Source organism: Equus przewalskii, chromosome 13 (genome assembly GCF_037783145.1).
Source record: "Equus przewalskii isolate Varuska chromosome 13, EquPr2, whole genome shotgun sequence".
NCBI classification, from domain to species: domain Eukaryota; kingdom Metazoa; phylum Chordata; class Mammalia; order Perissodactyla; family Equidae; genus Equus; species Equus przewalskii.
In genome coordinates, this window is record NC_091843.1 from 92,589,945 (window position 1) to 92,614,520 (window position 24,576).

The following is a 24,576-nucleotide window of genomic DNA, read 5'->3' on the forward strand; positions in this document are numbered from 1 at the left end:
CTCTGCGCTGCCCGGTCGCGCGCCCTGAGTCCCAGCCTGGCTCCGCTCTGGGACGCCACAGACACGGGGTTCCCAGAGGACTGCCCCCTGCCCCGCTGACCTTCCACCTGCACTGGGAAGTCCTGCGCCTCCGCGCCCACGCGGCAGCTGTAGACGGCGCTGTCCATGGTCTGCGCACCGCGCACGGTCAGGGTGTGGGTGTCCCCCAGGCTGGCCATCTCGTGCCGCTTGCTGCGGCGAATCTCCACGCCATCCTTGAGCCACGTCACCGCGGCCACAGAGGGTGTGGCCAGCGTGGCCGTCAGGACGATGTCCTCGTGTTCCCTGACCACCAGAGGCTCCCTGCGGCCGGGTCTCTCCAGGGCTGGTGGCTCAGGCTCCAGCTCTGGGGGCGGGGTGGGGAGGGTCAGTGAGCATGAGAGCAGGGACCCTGGCACCCACGACCTGGGCCCCGCACCCCACCCTCGGTGGGACAAGACCTGAGACAGAACCCTCCCAACCTCCCATCGCCTGCAACGGCCAGCTCTGTCCAGCCCTTGGCTGGAGCCTCTCCACTGAGCCAGCCCGAGAGCAAACAAAGCAGAGCCACACGCCGCCTGATGGCACCATCCAGGCTTCCGGGGATGGTGCAGGACAGCCAGGCGGAGCCCAGGGACTACAGCCTGAGGGCCACAAGCTCTGTCTCAGCCAAGAGCCAAGAGCCCGAGACCACTGTCCTCCCAGGAAGCACGGGCCCCTGGGAAAACACTGCAGGGAGAGTGGCAGGCAGCCTGGAGTGTGGGCCAGCATTCCAGAAGGGCCTCGGGGAAAAGGGCCAGGAGGGGAGGCACGCAAGGGCAGCCTGGGTGGTGGGACATCAGGGCAAACTGGTAGGTGCAAAACTTCAGTGCCTCCAGCAGCCAAGCTGGACAGAGCCTGAGGCCCAGAGGGGAGAGCAAGGCCCTGGGAGTGGGCCCTGGAGGGACCCTGTGAGGTCTGACCCAGGAGAACAACTAGAAAAGTCATATTGGCTACAGAGTTGGGGACAGGTGGGTGAGGGCCACAGCTGGGGACAGGGGCAGTGTCGGTCAACTCAGGATGGTGAAGCCTGACGATGTCATCGGCTGCTGGGGTGGGGGTGGGGGGTTGGAGAGGGACAGGTGCAGACAGTACATGGACATGGCGCAGGCCCAGGCCATGATGGGCATCTGGCCCACAGGGCTGGCCTAAGGACAGCTGGACAGTCAGGGCCCCAAGGCCAGAGACAGGGACCTCATCCTCACTGAAGGTAATGGCACCCAAGTCCAGCAGCCCCTTAGGTGAGGTTCCCCAGAGCAGGGCTGGGCTCTCCAGCTGCCCAGAGGGAATCAAAATGGGAAAAGTGTCTGCTCCAGTTCCCATTTCCACAGACCTCAGGCCTGAGCAGCCCGCAGATGGCTAAGCAAGGTGCAGCGGTAGGTTTCATGCTGGGGAAAGTGGGGATGGCGTGAAAGGTCCAGGAACTTTGCCAGCAGATGCCCAGCTCCACGAAATGACCTTGGAGTGGACAGGGTGCTGGGCACATCGGTAGAGAACAGAGAACAGGACAACTGCTCACACGAGGCAGGGACAAGCCTCACAGAGGGGTGCCCATCTGGGGGATTTGTCAGGTGCTGATCTGCCACAACCAGCTAGAGCCTGGTGCCCACCTGTGACATCCAGGCGGAAGGAGACCTTCTGGCCCCCGGCCTCACAGCTGTACTCCCCAGCGTCCGCCTTCCCCGCCTCCTGCACCACCAGCCGCCGGGTGCAGCCCTTGGCCTCCACGTGCACTTTCTTGCTCGCACTCAGCTTCTTCCCGTCCTTGAACCACGTCACCTCTGTCTGGGCCTGGGCCACCTCACAGCTCAGAGTGGCGCTGGCCCCCGCCTTAGCCTGCACTTGGCTATGCACCAGCTGCTCCTTGGCAAACACCACTGTGGGCTCTGGGGACAGAGAGGGGCATGGGGTGAGAGACAACATCTAAGGCATATGGTTAAACGTTCAAAGTACCGTTTATGAAAAGACTTTCCTTTCTTCACACCTTGCACAGGAGCCACAGTAGAAACAAAGGAGGGCAGGTCCATTCATGCAGGAGTCTGCCTCTGGGCCCCTGTTCCGGCCCCTTATCTGACAACTGATCCTGCATCGAGACCCTGCCGTCTTCGTGAATGGAGCTGTGGAACTCTGTAGATCTGCGACCCCAATGCCCACACTGGCTCTCTTCAAGGGCACACTGTCCGTCTGCACATGGCCTTTGCAGTCCACTAGTCAATTATCAACCCCACCCCACCCCATCCCGCCAAATAAGCACTTATTCGGATTGGATTGCTAGTGAACATCTTAGTTTCCCCCGTGGATGTCTATCCATTTATTTCACTCTTCTTTACCGTCCCTTGAAAATAGCTAACCATCCCCTCCCACACAGCATCTAAACATCTCTTATTAGACTTGGAATGAAAACCACGATACCTCTGATGTTATTGCAAATCTTTTAAACTTTCATTTTCCAATCATTTGTTGCTAGTATATAGATAGTATATACATATATATATTTCTCTATGTCGATTTTGAATGTGGTAATCTCTCTCAACACTCTCACTAGATCTAACAATTTCTCTTTTGGATAAATCACATCTGCTGTGAATTCTACTTCTGTTTTTTGAAACATTTATACTTTTTATGTTATTTTGTTTATTTTCCTCCCCTTTATTTGTGCTGTGCAGTGTGGGATGGAAGTGGTGACATGGCTTTCCTGTCCTGTTCCCCAGCTCAAGGCAAATCCTTCACCATTTCACTTTCTGAAGTGAGCACGACTTTTCTGCAATCCATTTATCAAACTCAGGAAGAATTCTTTTACTTATACTTTGTTAGCATTTTAAGGCATGAATTGATGCTAGATTTTATCCAACATTTCTCCTGAAATTATGATGTAAAATTACATCAAAGACTTGATTCTGCATGTATTGAGGTAATCACCTTGATTTTCTTCAATCTGTTAATGTCGAGCTTTACGTTGATTTGCTAATGTTCCTAATGTTGAACCAGCCTTGATTCCTGGTACATTCTGAATTTTATCAGGCTGTAGGATTCTTTTCATATACTGCTGAATTCAGTTTGCTAATTGTTTTTTTTTTACCATATTGGCCTTGAAATCCATAATGGATTTGCTTATAATATGAATTCTTCCTACTGGCCTGTCATATTTTAGTATCAAAATTATGCTACCACATAAAATGAGTTAAAAAGTTGATATCCTTTTTCTATTCCATATAAGATTCACCATGGACAAGGTATAATTAATTTCTAAGTTATTGGAAGACTTTACCAGTAATGCACTGGGCTTGGAATTTGTTCTATGAGAAGATTTTTTTCCCACTGGTTCTATTTCTCCAATAGGACTGTTTGACTTGTCTGTTTCTTCTTATGTCGGTTTTTATTTAGTTTTCTAGAAATAGGACAATGTCTCAAACTTTTCCTATTTTCTTGCACAGAATACTGTCAGATTCTCCTCAATAGCATGTCAAACATACACAGCAGGATTCTTGGTATCCATGCACACCTACAACATTACACACTGACACAACAATAAATAGCTATAGGTGGCACCCAGGAGCTCATGTGAGACCTCAGCCGACCCTCACGTGAGTTAAACCCTCCTAAGAAAGGAGAAAACAGCAAGTTCACAGACTTCTCTGTGAACCAGCCAGGAGGGCACAAACCCACCCTCACCATTAGGAAACACTATGAAATCAACACGGCTCTACCAGGCGGGGGCTGCCACCTCAGGAAGTCCTCAGAAACAGAGTGCCCATGTGCCACAGCTGCTTATTTCTCCCCACTTCTAAGTTTACACATCCAACCTCAAGAGGAACTCTGACTTGGGATTTTCTAACTGAAGACAAAGGAAAACAAGATTTGCTCTGAAACGGAACTCCAGCCTCACACGTGTGCATCACGGATGCCCAGCTCCCGATTCTCTGCTCTCCACTGGTTTTGCACAGACACTGCAGTGAAACATGTGTCTGTGTTCTGGCCCATATGGTGCAGAAAGAGCTTCTCCAGCCATGTGCAAGGAGGGAGAGTGTTCCAGAACCCCCAGAACTTTGGGAACCCAAGTTCAGTGTTGAGATAAATCCCAGTATGACTGGTGGCTGAAATTTGCTATTATCCTGGCTGAATGAAATGCAGACATATCTTGATAGCAAGATCCCTCATCTGGGGCAGGTGAAGGCAAATGGGAACCAGGAGAACGTCCTCAGGTGAGGGACATCTGCTCTACCTCAGCCCAATGCACCAGACGCAGCCAGAGTCCTGGACACCAAGGACCAACGGTGGGTCCTGAGGAGGTTCTGGGAACAGTGAGAGATGTGGAATTGCAACGTGGAAACACCATTAAGATGGAGAAGAAGGGCCTCTCCCTGCTGTACACACCCCTGCAGTCCAAGATCCCTGGGCTCAGCCATGAGTAAGAAAATGGGAGGGGGACTGGGATACGTGAAGAGATGAGGTTTAATGGACAGAGGACCACAGTGGTCCGGGCTGTAAGCCAGTCCTTCATCACCTCCACACAAGGCGAGTTCCCCCCCTTCCTCAAGAACTGACCTGTGACGCCCAGGCGGAAGGAGACCTTCTGGCCCCCGGCCTCACAGCTGTACTCCCCGGCGTCCGCCTTCCCCGCCTCCTGCACCACCAGCCGCCGGGTGCAGCCCTTGGCCTCCACGTGCACTTTCTTGCTCGCACTCAGCTTCTTCCCGTCCTTGAACCACGTCACCTCCGTCTGGGCCTGGGCCACCTCGCAGCTCAGAGTGGCGCTGGCCCCCGCCTCGGCCTGCACCTCCCTGTGGGCCGGCTCCTCCTTGGCAAACACCACCGTGGGCTCTGGGGACAGAGAGGGACACGGGGTCAGAGACACCACCTAAGTTAGGAAGGCAGCACTGGGGAAAGAAGGCCTGGATGGGGGAGGCAGAGGGCTGGAAACTTCTCCAGGCTCTGCACCAGCTGAGTGGCCTGGAGAAGCCCCATTGCCCTCTCAGCAACAAGAGACACAATTTATCTGTGCATCCTAGCATGGTTCCATGAGGCTGTTCCAGGTGGGGAGGCTGTGAAAGACCCCCGTGCACATGGGATCTGGGGTCGTGAGGCTGGAACAGCCCAACCTCCTAGGGGACGCAGGGTCTTCTCCATGCAGCTGTGCAGCGAGCATTCTCAGTGCAGTGCAGGCGAGGTGCTGCGGCTCCACGCTCTTGCCTCCCTCAATGTCTCAGCTGATGGCAGCCCAGTGGGAGTGAAGCCGGGTCTCCCAGGGCTGCCCCTGCGGGTCCTGATGACACACAAAGGGGAGTATCTTCTTCAATCCTTTGGCCATTACCATTTGCTCTTCTGTGGTGTGTGTTCAGTCTTTTGCCCAACCTTTAATAGCACTGTCTGTCTCCTGTTTCGCTGTTAGGACCTCTGTTTATATGCAGACTTGATATTCCACATGTGGGTGACCCTCCTTTCAGTCTTTTATGCTGTCCTCTCATGAATCAGTGTTCAGTCACAATGTGCCAGCTATGTCGTCCTTGCTCCACAGTGGTCAGTGGGTTTTGTCCACTTCTGCATTGTCATTGAACAGTTTTATGGCCTGACCCCTTACCCTGTGGTCTCTAACCCACCTGGAGTTGGCTTTGTGTGTGGTTTGAGTTATCGGTCAACTTTTTTTTCCATTTGATGAAACGGCCAAAAGACTTTTATGAAAAAACCATCCTTGAGCCAGCCCTGATGGCCTAGTGGTAAAATTCAGTGCACTCCACTTCAGTGGCCCAGGTTTGGTTCCCAGGTGCTGAACCACACCACTCGTCTGTCCATAGCCATGCTGTGGTGGTGGCTCATGTAGAAGAATGAGGACATACAACTATGTACTGGGGCTTTGGGGAGGGAAAAAGAAAAAAGAGGAAGGTTGGCAACAGATGTTAGCTCAGGGTGAGTCTTTCCCAGAAAAACAAAAATTGTTTTTCCATTCCTTGCCCAAGCACGACATTAAAAAATAAAATCGGGGATGACGCAGGAGCCCATTGACGGTGGGGTCTGTCTCTGAGCCCTACTCTGCTCCTCTGATCGGATCACTGTCCCTTTACGGAGACCCAGTGTCTTCATGACTGCAGCTTCATGGTAATTCTTGCTTTCGGTGGAGCAAATGCTCACGCTGGATCTGCTGGTCAGTTCTCAGCACCTCCACCTCCCAAAGAGCATGTGTTTGCATTTGGATCATTATTGAACATCCTAGATTCTTCCACGGGTTTCTATCCATTAATTCTGAGCTTCTTCATCATCTCTCAAAAATATTCAATAATTTTCCCCCACAGAGTCACTAAGCACCTTTTACTAGATTTGGAATTAGAAACATGATTCTTCTGGTGCTATTGTAAATCTTTCAAACTTTCATTTTCCAACTGTTTGTTGCTATTATATAAATAAAAAAGTGTTTCTGTATGTTGATATTTGTATGCAGCTGTCCTTCTGAACACCCCTACTAAGTCTAACACTTTCTCTTTGGAATTTTGGAATTGATAATCTGTGAGTTCCACTTTGTTTTTCCCACCCTCACACGTTCTATTTCATTTTCCTCCGTTCCACGCTGTCCAATGTTGAACAGAAGTGCTGGCGGTCCTCTTGTTTCCTACCTCGCGGGAAAACTTCCAAGGTTTCCCTTTAAATGTGATGTTAGCTGGTGTATTATGCGGCACCATTGATCAAGGTGGGAAGAGTCTGTTCATTGACTGTGGGTTAAGAATTTTATGGCATGAATTGACACTAAATTTCATCAAGCATTTACTCTGTATTTATGATGTTAAACTTTATCAAACTTTTATTTCCTACACTTATTGAGACAATCACATTGTTTTTCACTTTCAATCAGTTAATATCATGCATTATATTGATTTTCTATTGTTTCAAATATTAAACCAACATTACATTCCTGGACTATGACTTTTATCATCAAGTATTCTCATCTTGACACACTGCTCAGATAACTTTGTCAATATTTTGTTAAAGATATTGCCTTGATATCCATAAGAGATTGGCCTGTAATTTTAATTCTATCTACTCTCCTTGTCAGATTTTGGTATTGATGTTATGCTATCTACATGAATCAAATCAGACAGTGCATCTCTTTGTTTTATTTTTTAGAAGAACCTCCATGAACATGGAATAGTTACTTTCCAGAATATTTTGTATAAGTTATCAGTAGAGCCACTGAGCTTAACTTGTTCTCTATGAAAAGATGTTTTTTATTACTGGTTCCATTTTTTTTAAAAGTTATAGGACTGTTTGAGTTTTCTATTTCTTCTTGTGTCACTTTTTCTCATAGTTCTCTATGATTTGGTCAAGTTGTCAAAACTTTTCAAAATTATGACCATAAAATAACTTGTCATATTCTCTTAAAAGACAGTTAAGAAAGATACATAGTCTTCTGGTATCTGTTCACACCAACAGATCATTATATACTGCCAAACTGTTACCTGTTGACACCCAGAAGTCAGCGTGGTACTGCAGCTCACCCCTCTCTGATGCTATGACCCACTCAGTGAAAGGGAAGTAAATTTAGTCCTCAGACCCCTGCATGAACCAGCCAGGGAGGCACAGACACACACTCATCACTGGGAAACGCCATGGAGTTAATACCATTTTACCGGCCAGTGGCTGCCACCACAGGGCTCTTCTCTAATAAAGCGTGCTGGTGTAGTTTAAGCTGCTTATTCCTTTTTAGTGCTGAAATCATAAGTCAAACTACAATGGGAATTCTGACACAGAATGGTCTTCGTGAAGACAAAAGGGAAACAAGATTTGCTTTAACAGGAGAATCCAGACCTCACATGTGCATGTCTCAGATGCACATCCAGCAACGCTCCGGTCTTCATCTACTTTGCTCAGACGTTGCAAGAAAACATGGATCCAGATTTCGCTACATATAGGTGCACAAATAACGTCTCTACCCATGTGCAAAGAGGACAGAGTATCCTAAAACACTGATAATCCACAGTTTAGTTGAGATAATTCCAAGTATGATTATGTGACTGAAATTTCCCCTTATCTTGCTTCAAAGAAACTGAAATGTCCCATTAAGGAGAACCCCTACATGGTGCTAAGAGGGCTGCTGGGAGCTACCAACACACCCAAAACAAGCAGTCGTTTTGGGGCCGAGATGCTTAGTCTACTTCAGAAGCCAAGCACCCAAGAGAGCCACAGTCCTGGACATCAAGGAACACCACGAAGTTCCCAGAAGGCATGACTAAGCATGGTTACCCAGAAACACCACTCGAGGTGCACAGGAATAGCTCTCCTCTCCCTTCCACACACGACCTTCCCATCCAGCCTCCCTTGGCCCAGTCATGGGTATGAAAATAGGAGGTGGGAGAACGGGAGACTTGAAGACATGAAGTCTAATGGAAAGAGCACCAGAATCCAGAACCCACTCCAGTCATGACCCAAAACAAGACTGAGAATCACAAAGAACTGACCTGTGACGCCCAGGCAGAAGGAGACCTTCTGGCCCCCGGCCTCACAGCTGTACTCCCCGGCGTCCGCCTTCCCCGCCTGCTGCACCACCAGCCGCCGGGTGCAGCCCGTGGCCTCCACGTGCACTTTCTTGCTCGCACTCAGCTTCTTCCCGTCCTTGAACCACGTCACCTCTGTCTGGGCCTGGGCCACCTCACAGCTCAGTGTGGCGCTGGCCCCCGCCTCAGCCTGCACCTCCTTGTGGGCTGGCTGCTCCTTGGCAAACACTACTGTGGGCTCTGGGGACAGAGGGACATGGGGTCAGAGACACCACTTAAATCACGAAGGCAGCACTGGAGAAAAAAGGCCTGGATGGGGGAGGCAGAGGGCTGGAAACTTCTCCAGGCTCTGCACCAGCTGAGTGGCCTGGGGAAGCCCCACCACCCTCTCGGCAACAAGTGACACAATTTATCTGTGCATCCCAGCATGGCTCCGCCTGGCTGTTCCAGGTGGGGATGCTGTGAAGGACCTCTGTGCTCATGGGATCTAGGGTCATGAGGCAGGCACAGCCCAACCTCCTAGGGGACGCAGGGTCTTCTCCATGCAGCTGTGCAGCGAGCGTTCTCACTGCAGTGCAGGTGAGTTCCTGCAGCTCCACACTCTTGCCTCCCTCAGTGTCTCGGCTGATGCCAGCCTGGTGGGAGTGAAGCCCAACCTCCCAGGGCTGCCTCCAGTGGGTCCCGATCACGCAGAAAGGGGAGCACCTTTTCAATGGTTTGGTCATTAGCGTTAGCTGTCTGTCACTATTCGAGATTTACCCATTTTCAATAGCACTACTTCTCTTTTCATATTCATTTTTAGGAGCTATTTACTTACTTAAATGCTAAAGCACTGACAGTTGTGCATGTTGTAAAAATCTTCCCGTCTCTATGTCTTGCCTTTTCAATCTTTCATGATATCTTCTGATCCAATAAAGTTCTTAATCTAAACAAATACATCACTTTGTCCTGTGTGACTAGTGCACTTCTGTTCTGTTTACGAACCTTTCCTTATGTCGAGTCATTAAATGATCCACGTTGCCTGCTTTGACCTTGTCCTGCCTCTCACACTGAGGTCCCTACCCACCCGGAGTCGATGTTTGTGTGTGGTGTGCCAGGGACGTCTAATTTTATTTTTTCCCCTATGGTTAATGATCTGAGCACCATTTATGAACAGACCATCCTTTCTCTGCACCTCACACTAGCAGCGTGGTAAAACAAACAAAAAGGCGAGGGGGCAGTCCAGTTGTGCACAGAGCTGTTTCTGAGGCTAATTCCCTTCCTCTGGTCTGTCCACGAATTCAGGCCACGTCGTCTCAATTACTGCAGCTCCGCAGTGCGTCCCGACACCCGGCACAGCCAGCGCTCTCACTCTGCTCACCTCCCACACATTACTTGGCCTTTGGAATCAGCTCGTCAGTTTTCACTGCCCTCAAAGGAACATTTGTTCAGATTCTGACTAGGAATGAACATCTGAGTCTACCACGGTTTCTATTTATTTCTTTAATCTTCCTTACTACTTCTCAAAAACCTTTCATAACTTAACCCACTGAGCCCTTAAACATCATTTATTAGACTTGCAAATAGAAAAATGATACTTTTGAAGCTATGGTAAAGCTTCAAAACTTCATTTTCGAAGTGTTTGTTGCTAGGATATAGATGCAGAAGTGCCTTCTGTAGATTGATTTTTTATGTGGTAATCTTTCTCAATGCTCTAATTAGTGTTAATCTTTGTATTCTCTGAAATTGATAACTGTATTATCAGTAAATATCACTTTAGTTTCTTTTTTTAGTTTTACACCTTTATCTTATTTTCCTCCTTCCTCGTTGTACGATGTTAGAGACAAGCGGTGACAGGAAGCCAACCCAAATGCAAATCTTTCCCTTTACGTATGATGTTAGCTGGTCTTTTCTATAGCGCCATTTTCAAAATTGAGGAAGAACTCCTATATTTGCAGTCCACTAAGAATTTTATATCATGAAATGATGCTAAATTTTACCAAATATTTTTTCAGGATATACGTTAAATTTATCAAATATTTTAATCCTGCACTTATTGAGATAATCACATTTTCCTGTTTCAATATGTTAATATCAAGCCTAATTTTGACTTTCTAATATTTCCAATGTTAAAACAACCATACAATCTCGGCCTACAACTTCCTTCACAGTGTATTGTCCTGTTCACATATCACAACTTATTTGCCTAATTTCTTGTTTAGGATCCTGCCCTTGACGTTCATAAGGGATTGCCTGCGATTTTACTTCTGCATATTTTCCTTGTAAGATTTTGGTATTGATAGTATGCTAACTTCATAAAGTGGGTTGGAGAGTGCATCTCCTTTTTCTATTGCCTACAAGAATCTCCATGAACATGGAGTAATTTACCAGGAGGGCCACTGGGCGTGGGCCTTTCTCTATAAAAGCACTTTTTTTTATTACTGGTTCTGTTTCTTTAAAGATTATACGACTGTTTGAGTTTTCTGTTTCCCTTTGTGTCAGTTTTGATACAGCTTTCTAGGAATTAGCCAAATTGTTACAACTTTCACATTTTTACCATAAAATAATTTGTCATGTTCTCTTTAAATTATGTTTCCCAAAGACACACAGCAGGTCTTAGTATCTATACACACCCACAAACCACTGAGTACGTACAACACCACACTGTTTTGCGGTGGCACCAAGGAGTCAAACGTGGGATCGCAGTTCCCCCTAATATTTAATGTTAAAACACTTAACAACAACAAAAAATACACTTGTTTCCCAGCCTTCTCTGCGAGCCAGCCCGGGAGGCAGAGCCACAACCTCACCCCAGGAAATGCTGGGAAACCCACACTGCTCTACGGGTCAGGCCGCGGCCACGGGAACGCATCTCCAGCAACGCATGCCGAGGGAGCACAAGCTCCTTGCTCCTCTCCATTTCTAAGTTGATATACCAGACTCCAAGGGGAATTCTGACAGAGGACATTCTAACTGAAGACAAAAGGGAAACAAGCTTCGCTTTTAAAGGAACATCGCAACCTCGGACGCGCAGACCACAGGCGCATGTCCGCCAATGTCGGCTCCATGTGCACCTTGCAGACACTGTAGCGAGGCAGGGTCTAGATGCTGCCACACAGACGCAGAGAGAGCTTCTCCACGCAGGTGCGAGGAGGGGCCTTCGATACTCGAAGTGCAGTCCGCGATACTGCTGGCTGGGGAGCTGAAACTCCTCCTGATCCTTGGTCAGTGGGATCCAACATCTCGCAAGTGAGAACCTGCATGTGGTTCTAGGGGACGAACCTGGCAGCTGTCAGACCATCCAGGAGGAGGAAATAGACTCGTCCCACGGGAGAGTCGTCTGGTCTCCTTCAGACCCAAGAGCCAAGTTACGCAGAGTCTCGGACAACAAAGAACACCAGGCAGGTGCTGGGGACACCAGGCTGAGCCCCGCTGTGCTAAACACACTAGAGAAGGACGGACGGGCCTATCCTTCCTTCACACCATCCAGTCTAGCTGCCCTAGCCCAGCTGTGGGAGGAAAAGTAGGCAGGAAGCAGGATCGGAGCTGTGAGTGATGGAGAGAACACTAGGGATGATCTAGGCTCTGAATTGGTCCCGTCACCTCCACAAAAGACTAGTTTACCGCCCCAAGAACTGACCTGTGACGCCCAGGCGGAAGGAGACCTTCTGGCCCCCGGCCTCACAGCTGTACTCCCCGGCGTCCGCCTTCCCCGCCTGCTGCACCACCAGCCGCCGGGTGCAGCCCTTGGCCTCCACGTGCACTTTCGAGCTCGCACTCAGCTTCTTCCCGTCCTTGAACCACGTCACCTCCGTCTGGGCCTGGGCCACCTCACAGCTCAGTGTGGCGCTGGCCCCCGCCTCGGCCTGCACCTCCTTGAGGGCTGGCTGCTCCTTGGCAAACACCACTGTGGGCTCTGGGGACAGAGAGGGACACGGGGTCAGAGACACCACCCACATCAGGAAGGCAGCACTGGGGAAAGAAGGCCTGGATGGGGGAGGCAGAGGGCTAGAAACTTCTCCAGGCTCTGCACCAGCTGAGTGGCCTGGGGAAGCCCCACTGCCCTCTCAGCAACAAACGACAATTTATCTGCGCATCCCAGCATGGTTCCATGAGGCTGTTCCAGGTGGGGAGGCTGTGAAAGACCCCGGTGCACATGGGATCTGGGGTCGTGAGGTAGGCACAGCCCAACCTCCTAGGGGACGCAGGGTCTTCTCCATGCAGCGAGCGTTCTCAGTGCAGTGCAGGCGAGGTCCTGTGGCTCCACGCTCTCGCCTCCCTCAGTGTCTCGGCTGACGGCAGCCTGGTGGGAGTGAAGCCAGACTTCCCAGGGCTGCCTCCAGTGGGTCCCGATGACACACAAAGGGGAGCAACTTCGATCCTTTGGCCATTACCGTTTCCTCTTCTGTGGTGTCCTGTTCAGTCTTTTGCCCAACTTTTAATAGCACTGTCTCCTCCTTATTCATTTTCAGGATCTCTTTATATGTTTAAGCGCTAGAGATTGACAATTAAGTATTTTCTAAGTATCTTATCCATCTGTACAATCTTCCTTTTCACTTCTGTGGCATCTTTGGATGAATTAAAGTTTTAGTTTTAACATAGTCAAATATGGGAAATTGTTCTATTTAAGAAATCTTTCCTTACTCTGAAGTCACTGAATAATCTATTTCATCATCTGAGGGTTTTATAGTTTTACCCTCCCACTGTGGTCTCTCACCCACCTGGAGTTCAATTTTGAGTGGAGTGCGAGTTACCTATGCAATTTTTTATATGATTAAGTGTTGAAAGCATTATTTATGAAAAGACCATCCTTCTCCACTGCCATATGGAAATAGAAGTGCTTTCTGCATATTGATTTTTTTACATGGTAATCTTTTTCAATCTTGTACTAACTATAATCGTTTAAGTTTTCTGACTTGATAGTCATATAACCTGTGCATTCCACTTATGCTTTTTCCAAGTTTTATAGCTTTTATTTTATTTTCCTCCTCACTCTGCTGTACAGTGGTGGGCAGAGGGGGTGACGGCAGCCTCCTCTGCTGCTCTCGTCCCAAAGGCAAAGCTCTCAGGTGCATGTTCAGTGTGCAGCTACCTGGTGTTTTCTGCAGAACCGTTAATCCAATGAAAGAAGGACACTTTTATTTCTAGTTTGTTAAGAATTTTACGGCATGAATTGATGCTAAATTTTATTAAACTTTACTTCTGGATTTACACTGCTATATTTTATCAAAGTTTTATTCTGCATTTATTGTGATAATCACATCAGTTTTTTCATTCAACCCATTAATGTCGTGATTTATATTGATCTGCTTAGGTTTCCAGAGCTAAACCAGCCTTGCATGATCCGGGACCACAACCTCCATCACAGTGTGTATCTTCTCCATACATTGCTGAATTCAGTTTGCTAATATTTTGTCTAAGATTTTGCCTTGATATCTATACTAGATTAACCTGTAATTTTAATTCTTGTCTCTCCCTTGTCATGTTTTGGTAACCATATTATGTTAACTACAGAGAACCATTTGGAGAATGCATCTCCTATTCTCCAGAAGAATCTCCATGAACATGGAGTAATTTCTTTTCAGAATATTTCATGTAATTTACCAGTAGAGCCACTGGGCTTAGATCTTTCTCTCTGAGAAGATTATTTCTTGTGGTTCCATTTATTTAGAAGGTTATAGGACTGTTGGAGTTGTCTGACTCTTCCTGTGTCACTTTTGATATAGTTGTCCAGGAACTGGCCAAATTGTCAAAACTTCTCCAATTGATTACCAGATTTTGCCAATCAAATTGATTATTAATTTGCCATATTCTCTTAAAATAATGTCAGACAAAGATACAGAATGCTGTTTTTGGTATCTGTGCACACTCGCAACCCATTATATACTGAAATCACACCAAACAATTATGTGTTGGCACCCAGAGGTCAGGGTAGGATTGCAGCCCCTGTTATTTGACATTAACAGTCTCTTAATGAAAGAAAAATAAATCTAGTCCTCAGACTTCTCTGTGAACCAGCCAGGGAGGCACACACAGTAACCATCAGGGAAATTCTATAAAATAAATACTGTGTTATGAGACAGTGGCTGCTTCTACTTCAGGAATTCATCTTTAACAAAGTGTGGTGCTGCAGTATAAGCTATTTACCGGTTTCTAAATTTCTAAATTTAAAAATCACACTCACTAGCAAGAACCCCCACATGGTGCAAGGTGAGGGATGTGAGAACTGCCAGAACATTCCACAGAAGGATAGTCACATATTCCCAGGTCAGAGACACCTGGTCTACCTCGAACCTCGAGCACCAGGTGGAGCCAGAGTCCTGGACACCAGGGACCACCAGGAAGAATCTGCTGGTGGCATCTTAAGGCTGCTGTAAACACGTGATTAAGCATTACTATATGGAAACACCACTCAAGGTGTACAAGAATTACCCTAACCCTTCCATACACACCCTTCCATCCAAACTCCCTCGGCTCAGCCATGGGCATGAGACAAGGAAGTGGAAGGATAGGAGACCGGAAGAGATGAAACCTATAGGGAAGAGCGCTGGGTCCACTGGGTCTATTAGTCAATCTCATAATCTCCTCTGACAGCTGCAGCTGGCACTCCGCCCCCCAACCCCCCCATCCCCAAGAACTGACCTGTGACGCCCAGGCAGAAGGAGACCTTCTGGCCCCCGGCCTCACAGCTGTACTCCCCGGCGTCCGCCTTCCCCGCCTGCTGCACCACCAGCCGCCGGGTGCAGCCCTTGGCCTCCACGTGCACTTTCTTGCTCGCACTCAGCTTCTTCCCGTCCTTGAACCACGTCACCTCCGTCTGGGCCTGGGCCACCTCGCAGCTCAGTGTGGCGCTGGCCCCCGCCTCGGCCTGGACCTCCCTGTGGGCCGGCTGCTCCTTGGCAAACACCACCGTGGGCTCTGGGGACAGAGAGGGACACGGGGTCAGCGACACCACCTAAGTCAGGAAGGCAGCACTGGGGAAAGAAGGCCTGGATGGGGGAGGCAGAGGGCTGGAAACTTCTCCAGGCTCTGCACCAGCTGAGTGGCCTGGAGGAGCCCCACCACCCTCTCAGCAACAAGAGACACAATTTATCTGTGCATCCCAGCATGGCTCCATGAGGCTGTTCCAGGTGGGGAGGCTGTGAAGGACCTCTGTGCTCGTGGGATCTGGGGTCGTGAGGCAGGCACAGCCCAACCTCCTAGGGGACGCAGGGTCTTCTCCATGCGGCTGTGCAGCGAGCGTTCTCACTGCATTGCGGGCGAGGTCCTGTAGCTGCACCCTCTCGCCTCCCTCAGTGTCTCGGCTGATGGCAGCCTGGTGGGAGTGAAGCCCGACCCCTCCCAGGGCTGCCTCCAGTGGGTCCCCATGACGCACAAAGGGGAGCACCTTTTCAATGGTTTGGTCATTGGTGTTTGTTCTTCTGTGGCATCACTATCCAAGGCTTTTGCCCGACTTTCAACAGCACTGACTTACTGGTCGCCTTCCTTGAGAAGCTCTTTAAGTCATTAAAGCTGGGTGCTGACGGGTGTGTCTGTCATTATCCTCCCCATTTGTGCCCTGCCTTTCACTCCTTCATGAGGAAAGGTTTTCTGGTGAAATAAAGTTATTAGTTTTGCTATAGGCAAATATATCACTTTGTCCTTTGTGGTTTGCATATTAGTGTTCTGTGTAAGAAATCTTTCATTACCCTGAGGTCATTGAATAATCCACATTGTCTGATAAAAGTTTGTTTTACCCCTCACGCTGAAGTCTCCAACTCCCTTGGAGTTTTTTTTCCTGAGGAAGATTTTCCCTGAGCTAACATCTGTGCCAATAATCCTCTACTTTATATGTGGGTCACTGCCACAGCATGGATGACAAGTGGTGGAGGCCCGTGCTTGGGATCTCGACCTGCAAACCCCGGCTGCTGAAGCGGAGTGCACTGCACTCCACCAATCCACCATGGGGCTGGCCTCCTGGAGGTGATTTTTGTGTGGTGTGAGGTAGCTGTCAAATTTCACTTTATTTTTCCATATGGCTAATGGTCTTAGGACCATTTATGAGAAGATGCTCCTTTCTCCACAGCTCATGCCAGCTCCAGGGTAACAGGAAGGGAGGCAGTCAGGTCTCACACAGAGCCGACTTGGAGCCCACCTCCGCTCCTTTGGGCTGCTGTCTGTCTGCACTGAGACCCACTGTCTGACGCCGGATAGAGCAGATGTCCCCACATGTTCCGCCTGTTGGCTGGGCTCTGCTGGCCTCTGCAATCAACCTGTCAACATTCTCACACCCAAAACAACTATTATTTGAGTTTTGACAGGGACTGAACACCTCTGGGTCTTCCACTGACTTCTATCCATTGATTTAAGTCTTTTTTCTGTCTCTCAATAATGCTTAATAGTTTTTGCCTGTGAAGCTTCTAATCTATTTTATTAGACTTGGAATTGGTAACATCATCCTTCCGATGTTCCTGCAACTCTTTTAACGTGATTTCTCAGCTTCTTGTTTCTGGTATGTAGACGTTTAAGTGCTTTCTGAATGTTGACTTTTGTATGCAGTAATCCTTCCAAACTCTCTTACTAAGTTGAATCATTACTGTTTCCGGGTTTTCTAAATTGGAAATCATATCATCTGTGAGTTCTATTTTTGACATTTCCAAGTGTTGCACTTGTTTTATTTCCCTCCTAACTGTGCTGTCAAGGTTGCACTGCAGTGGCGACAGCCGCTCCCTTGGCTGGTTCCCCGTCTCAAAGGCAATGCTTTCAAAGTTTCACTTTAAGTGTGATTCAGCTAATTTTCTCTATACTATCAAATTAAGAAATATTATTAAATTATTACACTATCAAATTAAGAAATATTATTAAATTAAAATATTATTAAATTAAGAAAGAACCCTTTTATTTACATTTTGTTAAGAATTTTATGGAAGGAGTTGATGCTAAATTTTATAAAATATTTCTTCTGGATTTATGATGTCATATTTTATCAAATGCTTTTATTCTCCATTTTGGGAGGAAGCCACATAATTTTTTCTTTCAGTTTGTTAGTGTCAAGTTTTGTACTGATTTTCTAATATTTCTCATGTTAAACCAGCTTTGCGGTCCTGGAATATGACTTTTGTCATGGTGTAGCATCATCTTAATAAATTGCTGAATTCAGGTTGCTAGTATTTTGTTCAAGATATTAGCCTTGATATCAACAAGACGCTGGCCTGTGTTAATTCTTCATATTTACTTTGTGAGATTTTGGTACTGATATGTTACCTACATAAAGTGAGTAAAGGGTATATCTCTCTTTTCAATATTCTAGAAGAATCTCGACAAATGCAGAATAACTTATTTCCAGAATATTTGGTACAATTTAACAGTAGAAGCACTGGGCTTAGATATTATGCTGTGAAGAGACTATTTATTATGGTTCTGTTTATTTAAAAGATTAAAGGACTGTTCAACTTGTCTATTTTTTCTTGTGTGAGTTTTGATATAGTTTTCTAGGAATCGATCAACTTGTAATCCTCTGCTCTTTGTGTATTTTGCACAGACATTGAAACAAAATGTGGATCTAGATTTTGTTACACATGGGTGCAGACAGAACTTCTCCATGCACGTGAAAACAAGGAAGAGTGTCCAAGAACACTAAAACTTTGATAACCCAAAGCTCAGTCTTGAGCTAATCTGAGGTTTGATTATGTGGTTGGAATTCCCCTTTGTCCTGGTTGAATGCCTTCAAGCATCTCTGGCTAGCAGGACCCCTCATGTGTGCTGGGTGAGGGTAGGTGTGATCTGCCAGAACAACCCAGGAGAGAGACATCTGGTCTGCCTCAGTCCCATGCATCAGGTAGAGCCAGACTCCTGGACACGAAGACCACCAGAGGGTTCTGAGCAGGTGCTGGGAAAATGTGACTAAGCACCACGACATGGAAACGCAATGCTTGGTACACAACAGCCTCTCCCTTCGTACACGCCCTCCGTCCATGTTCCCTTGGCCCAATCTTGGTTGTGAAAATGGGAGGGGGGAGGATGGGAGACATCAAGAGATGAAGTCTAATGGAAAGAACACCAGGGTCATCTGGGCTGTATGTCAGGCCCACCATCAACTCCAGATAGGTTAACTTAGTACCTCTGAGAACTGACCTGTGACGCCTAGGCGGAAGGAGACCTTCTGGCCCCTGGCCTCACAGCTGTACTCCCCAGCATCCGCCTTCCCTGCCTGCTGCACCACCAGCCGCCGGGTGCAGCCCTTGGCCTCCACGTGCATTTTCTTGCTCGCGCTCAGCTTCTTCCCGTCCTTGAACCATGTCACCTCCGTCTGGGCCTGGGCCACCTCGCAGCTCAGAGTGGCACTGGCCCCCGCCTCGGCCTGGACCTCCCTGTGGGCCGGCTGCTCCTTGGCAAACACCACCGTGGGCTCTGGGGACAGAGAGGGACACGGGGTCAGCGACACCACCTAAGTCAGGAAGGCAGCACTGGGGAAAGAAGGCCTGGATGGGGGAGGCAGAGGGCTGGAAACTTCTCCAGGCTCTGCACCAGCTGAGTGGCCTGGAGGAGCCCCACCGCCCTCTCAGCAACAAGCAACACAATTCATGTGTATGTTCTAACAATTTATCTGCACATCCATATGGGCTGTTCCAGGTGAGGACACTGTGAAAGACTCCTGTGCACACAGTCTGCTGGGAAGGAACATGCGGTCCTCAACTTCCTGGGGACGAGGAGTCTCGGGGAGTCTTTTCCACAGAACTGTGCAGCGAGCATTCCCACTTGCCGTTCATGAGACTTGAGGCTGCAAGCTCTTGGTGCTGTCGCCTGTGGCACCTGATGGGTGCACCTCTTCCTTCCTCTGACTTTCTTTCCTGTTATCTGATGATTAATGAAGCTGAACGCCTCTTCCAGCTCCTGGGTTGGCCATTACCGTTTGCTCTTCTGTGGTGACACTATTCAGATCTTTTTGTCCCATTATCAACAGTACTGTCTTTCTTTTTCTCTTCTCATTTTAAGGTGCTCTTTATATGTTTAAATGTTAGTCAATGACAACCATGTATTCTGTGACATATTTCCCACCTGTGGGACTTATATTCACTCTCCTCTGGTATCTTCTGGTGAATCAAAGTGTTTAGTTTTAATACAGAAAAATCTGTCTAGCTTGCTCCATTGTGGTTAGGGCATTTGCGTGCCTTTTAAGAAATCTATTCTCACCCTAGGTCTTTAAACAATCCATGCCATCATCTGAGGGTCTCATGGTTTTACCTCTACATGGAGGCCTCTAACACACCAGGAGTTGACTTTGTGTATGGTGTGAATTACCAGTATAATTTAATTTTTCCATATGGTTAAATGGTCTAAGCACTATTTATGAAAACACTATCCTTTCTCTACTTTCTGCACAGACACTGCAGTAAAAAGGGGAGTGGCGGGAGCCCATTTATGCAAGGATCTGTCTCTGAGCTCATTATTCTGTTCCTCTAATCTGATGACTGTCCCTACATCGAGATCCTCTGTCTTAATTACTGCAGCTTTATGATAATTCCTGACATCTGCTACAGCAAAAACTCACGCTTTGCTTTTATTCAAGAGAAAAGTGTATTAACTGAACTTGGCCTTTGGAATCTGCTTGTTATTTTTCAATCCTCCTAAAAAACATTTGTTCTGATTTTGATTGTTAGTGAATGTCTTAGATTCTTCCATGGATTTCTATCCATCTATTTAGATCTCTTGACTATCTCTCAGAAATGTTCGATAGTCCCCCACTGAGCCTCTAAGCATCTTTTATTAGACTTGCAGGTAGAAAATGATTCTTCTAATGCCATTGCAACTCTTTTAAAATATCATTTTCCAGGGTCCAGCCCGGTGGCGTAGTGGTTAAGTTCACTCACTCTCCTTCGACGGCCCAGGGTTCGCAGGTTCGGATCCTGGGCATGGATCTATGCACCATTCAAGCCCTGCTGAGGCAGCATCCCACGTACGAAATAGAAAAAGACTGGCAACAGATGTTAGCTCAGGGCCAACCTTCCTCACCAAAAACATTGTTTTCCAAGTATTTGTTTCAAGTGTACAGACAGAGAAGTGTTCCCTTTTCTTTTCTTACTGTAATCTTTCTCAACAATCATACCATAATAATTTATCTTTCAGATTTTCTGAATTGATGTTCACATCATTAGTGAACTCCACTTTTATTTTTTCCAAATTTTATGCCTTTTATTTTAGTTTCCTCCTTACTCTACAATACAGTGTTGGACAGAAGTGGTGAGGGCAGCTTCCCCGTGTCTTGTCCCTGACGTCAAAGCTTTCAAGGTTCACTTTAAGCATGACATGATTCATGTTTTTGCAGCACCATTTTCAAATTAAGGAAGAACACTTTTCTATTGTTTGTTAAGAATTTTACAGCATGAATTGATGTTAATTTTTATCAAACAATTTTTCTGAATTTATGACGTTAAATTGTAATCAAATAATCTTATTCTGTATTAGTTGAGAAATCACATGAGTTTTCACTCAATCTGTTAATGTCAAGTTTTATATTGATCTAATGTTCCTAATGTTAAACCAAACTTGCAATCCTGGGCAAGGACTTTCCTCATAGTGTATGTCCTCTTGATATATTGTTGAATTCATTTTGCTAATTTTACTTATGATTTTGTCCTTGATATCCATCACAGATTGGTCTGTAATTTAATTCTTCCTACTTCTCTTGTCAGATTTTGATGTCGATGTCACATTATCTACATTAAACGACGTGCAGAGCGTATCTCCTTTTTCTGTTCTCCACAACAATCTCCACAAGCATGAAAAAACTGTGCCCTAGAATGTTTATTAGAGTTTACCAGAGAACTACTGGGCTTAGAAGATTTTTTATTATTGGTCCCATTTATTTAAAAGTCATAGGACTATTCAAGCTTCCTATATCTTCTTGTGTTGATTTTCATATAGTTTATGAGGAATTAGACAAACTGTCACAACTTTTTGAATTTATTACCATAAAATATTTTGTCATACTCTCTTAAACTAACATTTCACAAAGACATATAGGTGGATTTTTGGTATCTAGACCCACCACAAACCATTATATACTGATGTGATACCCAACTGTTATGTGTTGGCACCTAGAAGTCAATGTGGGATGGCAGCCACCCCTATTTGGCATCAAGACTCTCTTAACAAGAGGAAAATAATTTAATTTCTTAGATTTCTCTATGTACCAGGTAAGGAGGCAAAGTACGCACTCACCATTAGAAAACGCTATGAAATCAATACTGCTCTCTCTACCAGTCAGAGGCTGCTCCTCACAGCAAAGCACGCTGATGTGGCAGAAGTGACTTCCTTTCCATTCCTAACTTCACAAACGTAACTCCAAGGGGAATTCTGACACTGAACATCCAAATTGAAGACAAGGGCAAAATGATATTCACTTTGACAGAATGACCCTACATATCACCTCTCTCCTCCATTTGCACGGACATTACAACAAAACATGTATCTACATCTCGTTACACAGAGGAACAGAAGGAAGACACCTCAGATTTGATAATCCAATGTTCACTCTTGACATAGATTCAAGTATGATGGTGTAGCCAAAATTCCACTAACCCAGGGTCCGTGAAACTGGAATATCTCCTGCTGATAAGAGCTGGCATGAGGTGCTAGTGAGGGCACGTGGAGTCGTCAGAACAAACAATGCGAGGAAGTTACACATCCCAGGTGAGAGACAACTGGTCTACCTCGGACCCAAGCTCCAGGTAGAGCCAGAGCCTGGGACACCAGGACCGACAGGAAGGTTCCAGGCAGGTGATAGAGCATTACTGCATGGAGCTGCCCCTCCAGGTTTGCAGGAACGGCCCTCTCCTTTCCATGTACCCTTCCAGCCCAGCATCTCTCAGCCCAAAATGGGTATGATGGAAGATGAAAGGATGGGAGACATTAAGAGAACACGTCTAATGCAAAGAACACCAGGATCGTCTAGGCTGTGAGCAAGGCCCATCATCACCTCCAAGTAGGCTAACCAAGTACCTCCAAGAACTGACCTGTGACATCCAGGCGGAAGGAGACCTTCTGGCCCCCGGCCTCACAGCTGTACTCCCCAGCATCCGCCTTCCCCGCCTGCTGCACCACCAGCCGCCGGGTGCAGCCCTTGGCCTCCACGTGCACTTTCGAGCTCACACTCAGCTTCTTCCCGTCCTTGAACCACGTCACCTCTGTCTGGGCCTGGGCCACCTCGCAGCTCAGAGTGGCACTGGTCCCCGCCTCAGCCTGCACATCCCTGTGGGCCGGCTGCTCCTTGGCAAACACCACCGAGGGCTCTGGGGACACAGAGGGATACGGGGTCAGAGACACCATCTAAAACATATGGTTAAATGTTCAAAGTACCGTTTATGAAAAGACCATCCTTTCTTCACACCTTGCACAGGAGCCACAGTAGAAACAAAGGAGGGCAGGGAACCAGCAGCAGGATCATTCACCCAGGAGTCTGCCTCTGGGCCCGTCCCGTCCCCTTATCTGACAACTCTCCCTGCATCGAGCCCTGCCGTCTTCGTCACTGGAGCTGTAAGTCTGGAGATCTGCAACCCCAATGCCCACACTGGCTCTCTTCAAGGGCACACTGTCCATCTGCACACGGCCTTTGCAGTCTACTAGTCAATTATCAACCCCACCCCACCCCATCCCGCCAAATAAGCACTTGTGTGGACTGGCTTGTTAGTGAACATCTTAGTTTCCCCCATGGATTTCTATCCATTTATTTCACTCTTCTTTAGCGTCTTTTGAAAACATCTAACCATCCCCTCCCACACAGTGTCTAAACATCTCTTATTAGACTTGGAAGAAAACCACGATACGTCTGATGTTATTCCAAATCTTTTAAATTTTCATTTTCTAACTGTTTTTTGCTAGTATACAGATAGTATATATATATATATATATATATATATATATATATATATATACACACACTATATATATATTTCTCTATATTGATTTTGAATGTGGTAATGTCTCTCAACACTCTCACTAAATCTACCAATTTCTCTTTTGGATAAATCACATCTGCTGTGAATTCTACTTCTGTTTTTTCAAACTTTCATTTTATTTTCCTCCCCTTTATTTGTGCTGTGCAGTGTGGGATGGAAGTGGTGACATGGCTTTCCTGTCCTGTTCCCCAGCTCAAAGGCAAATGCTTCACGGTTTCACTTTGTGAAGTGAGCACGACTTTTCTGCAATCCATTTATAAAATTCAGGGGAATCATTTTACTTATACTTTGTTAGGATTTTATAGCATGAATTGATGCTAGATTTTATCTGACATTTCTTCTGGATTTATGATGTAAAATTGTTATCAAAGACTTGATTCTGCATGTATTGAGGTAATCACCTTGATTTTCTTCCATCTGTTAATGTCAAGCTTTACGTTGATTTGCTAATGTTTCTAATGTTGAACCAGCCTTGATTCCTGGTGCATTCTGAATTTTATTAGGCTGTAGGATTCTTTCCATATACTGCTGAATTCAGTTTGCTAATTGTTTTTTTTACCATATTGGCCTTGAAATCCATAATGGATTTACTTATAATATGAATTCGTCCTACTGGCCTGTCATATTTCAATATCAAAATTATGCTACCACATAAAATGAGTTAAAAAGTTGATCTCCTTTTTCTATTCTCTAGAAGATTCTCCATGGACAAGGGATAATTAATTTCTAAGTTACCGGAAGACTCTACCGGTAAAGTGTGGGGCTTAGAATTTGTTCTATGAGAAGATTTTTTTCCCACTGGTTCTATTTCTCCAACAGGACTGTTTGAGCTGTCTGTTTCTTCTTAGGTCAGTTTTTATTTAGTTTTCTAGAAATAGGACAATGTCTCAAACTTTTCCTATTTTCTTGCACAGAATACTGTCAGATTCTCCTCAACAGCATGTCAAACATACACAGCAGGATTCTTGGTATCCATGCACACCTACAACATTGCACACTGACACAACAACAAACAGTTACGGGTGGCAACCAGGAGTCCATGTGAGACCTCAGCCGACCCTCATGTGAGTTAAACCCTCCTAAGAAAGGAGAAAACAGCAAGTTCACAGACTTCTCTGTGAACC

At 46.7% G+C, this 24,576-nt stretch overlaps 1 protein-coding gene across 26 annotated transcripts in view; it reads right to left on the reverse strand.

The window, feature by feature from the left end:
- The window catches only part of OBSCN (obscurin, cytoskeletal calmodulin and titin-interacting RhoGEF), a 154,010-nt gene that overhangs the window by 91,263 nt on the left and 38,171 nt on the right, over positions 1 to 24,576 (reverse strand). For 21 of the 26 annotated variants that reach the window (XR_011525376.1, XM_070569980.1, XM_070569988.1 and 18 more), the window contains exons 14-21: positions 22,511 to 22,786; positions 18,630 to 18,905; positions 15,159 to 15,434; positions 12,157 to 12,432; positions 8,502 to 8,777; positions 4,603 to 4,878; positions 1,668 to 1,943; positions 101 to 385 (exon numbers count right to left, since the gene is read on the reverse strand). Coding sequence is in view for 25 of the 26 variants with exons in the window: in XM_070569980.1 (XP_070426081.1) it covers positions 101 to 385; positions 1,668 to 1,943; positions 4,603 to 4,878; positions 8,502 to 8,777; positions 12,157 to 12,432; positions 15,159 to 15,434; positions 18,630 to 18,905; positions 22,511 to 22,786 (2,217 nt within the window). In the remaining variant the exon portion in view is untranslated. The remainder of the gene's footprint in view (positions 1 to 100; positions 386 to 1,667; positions 1,944 to 4,602; positions 4,879 to 8,501; positions 8,778 to 12,156; positions 12,433 to 15,158; positions 15,435 to 18,629; positions 18,906 to 22,510; positions 22,787 to 24,576) is intronic. The other 5 variants (XM_070569985.1, XM_070569984.1, XM_070569977.1 and 2 more) reach the window with 4 other exon arrangements.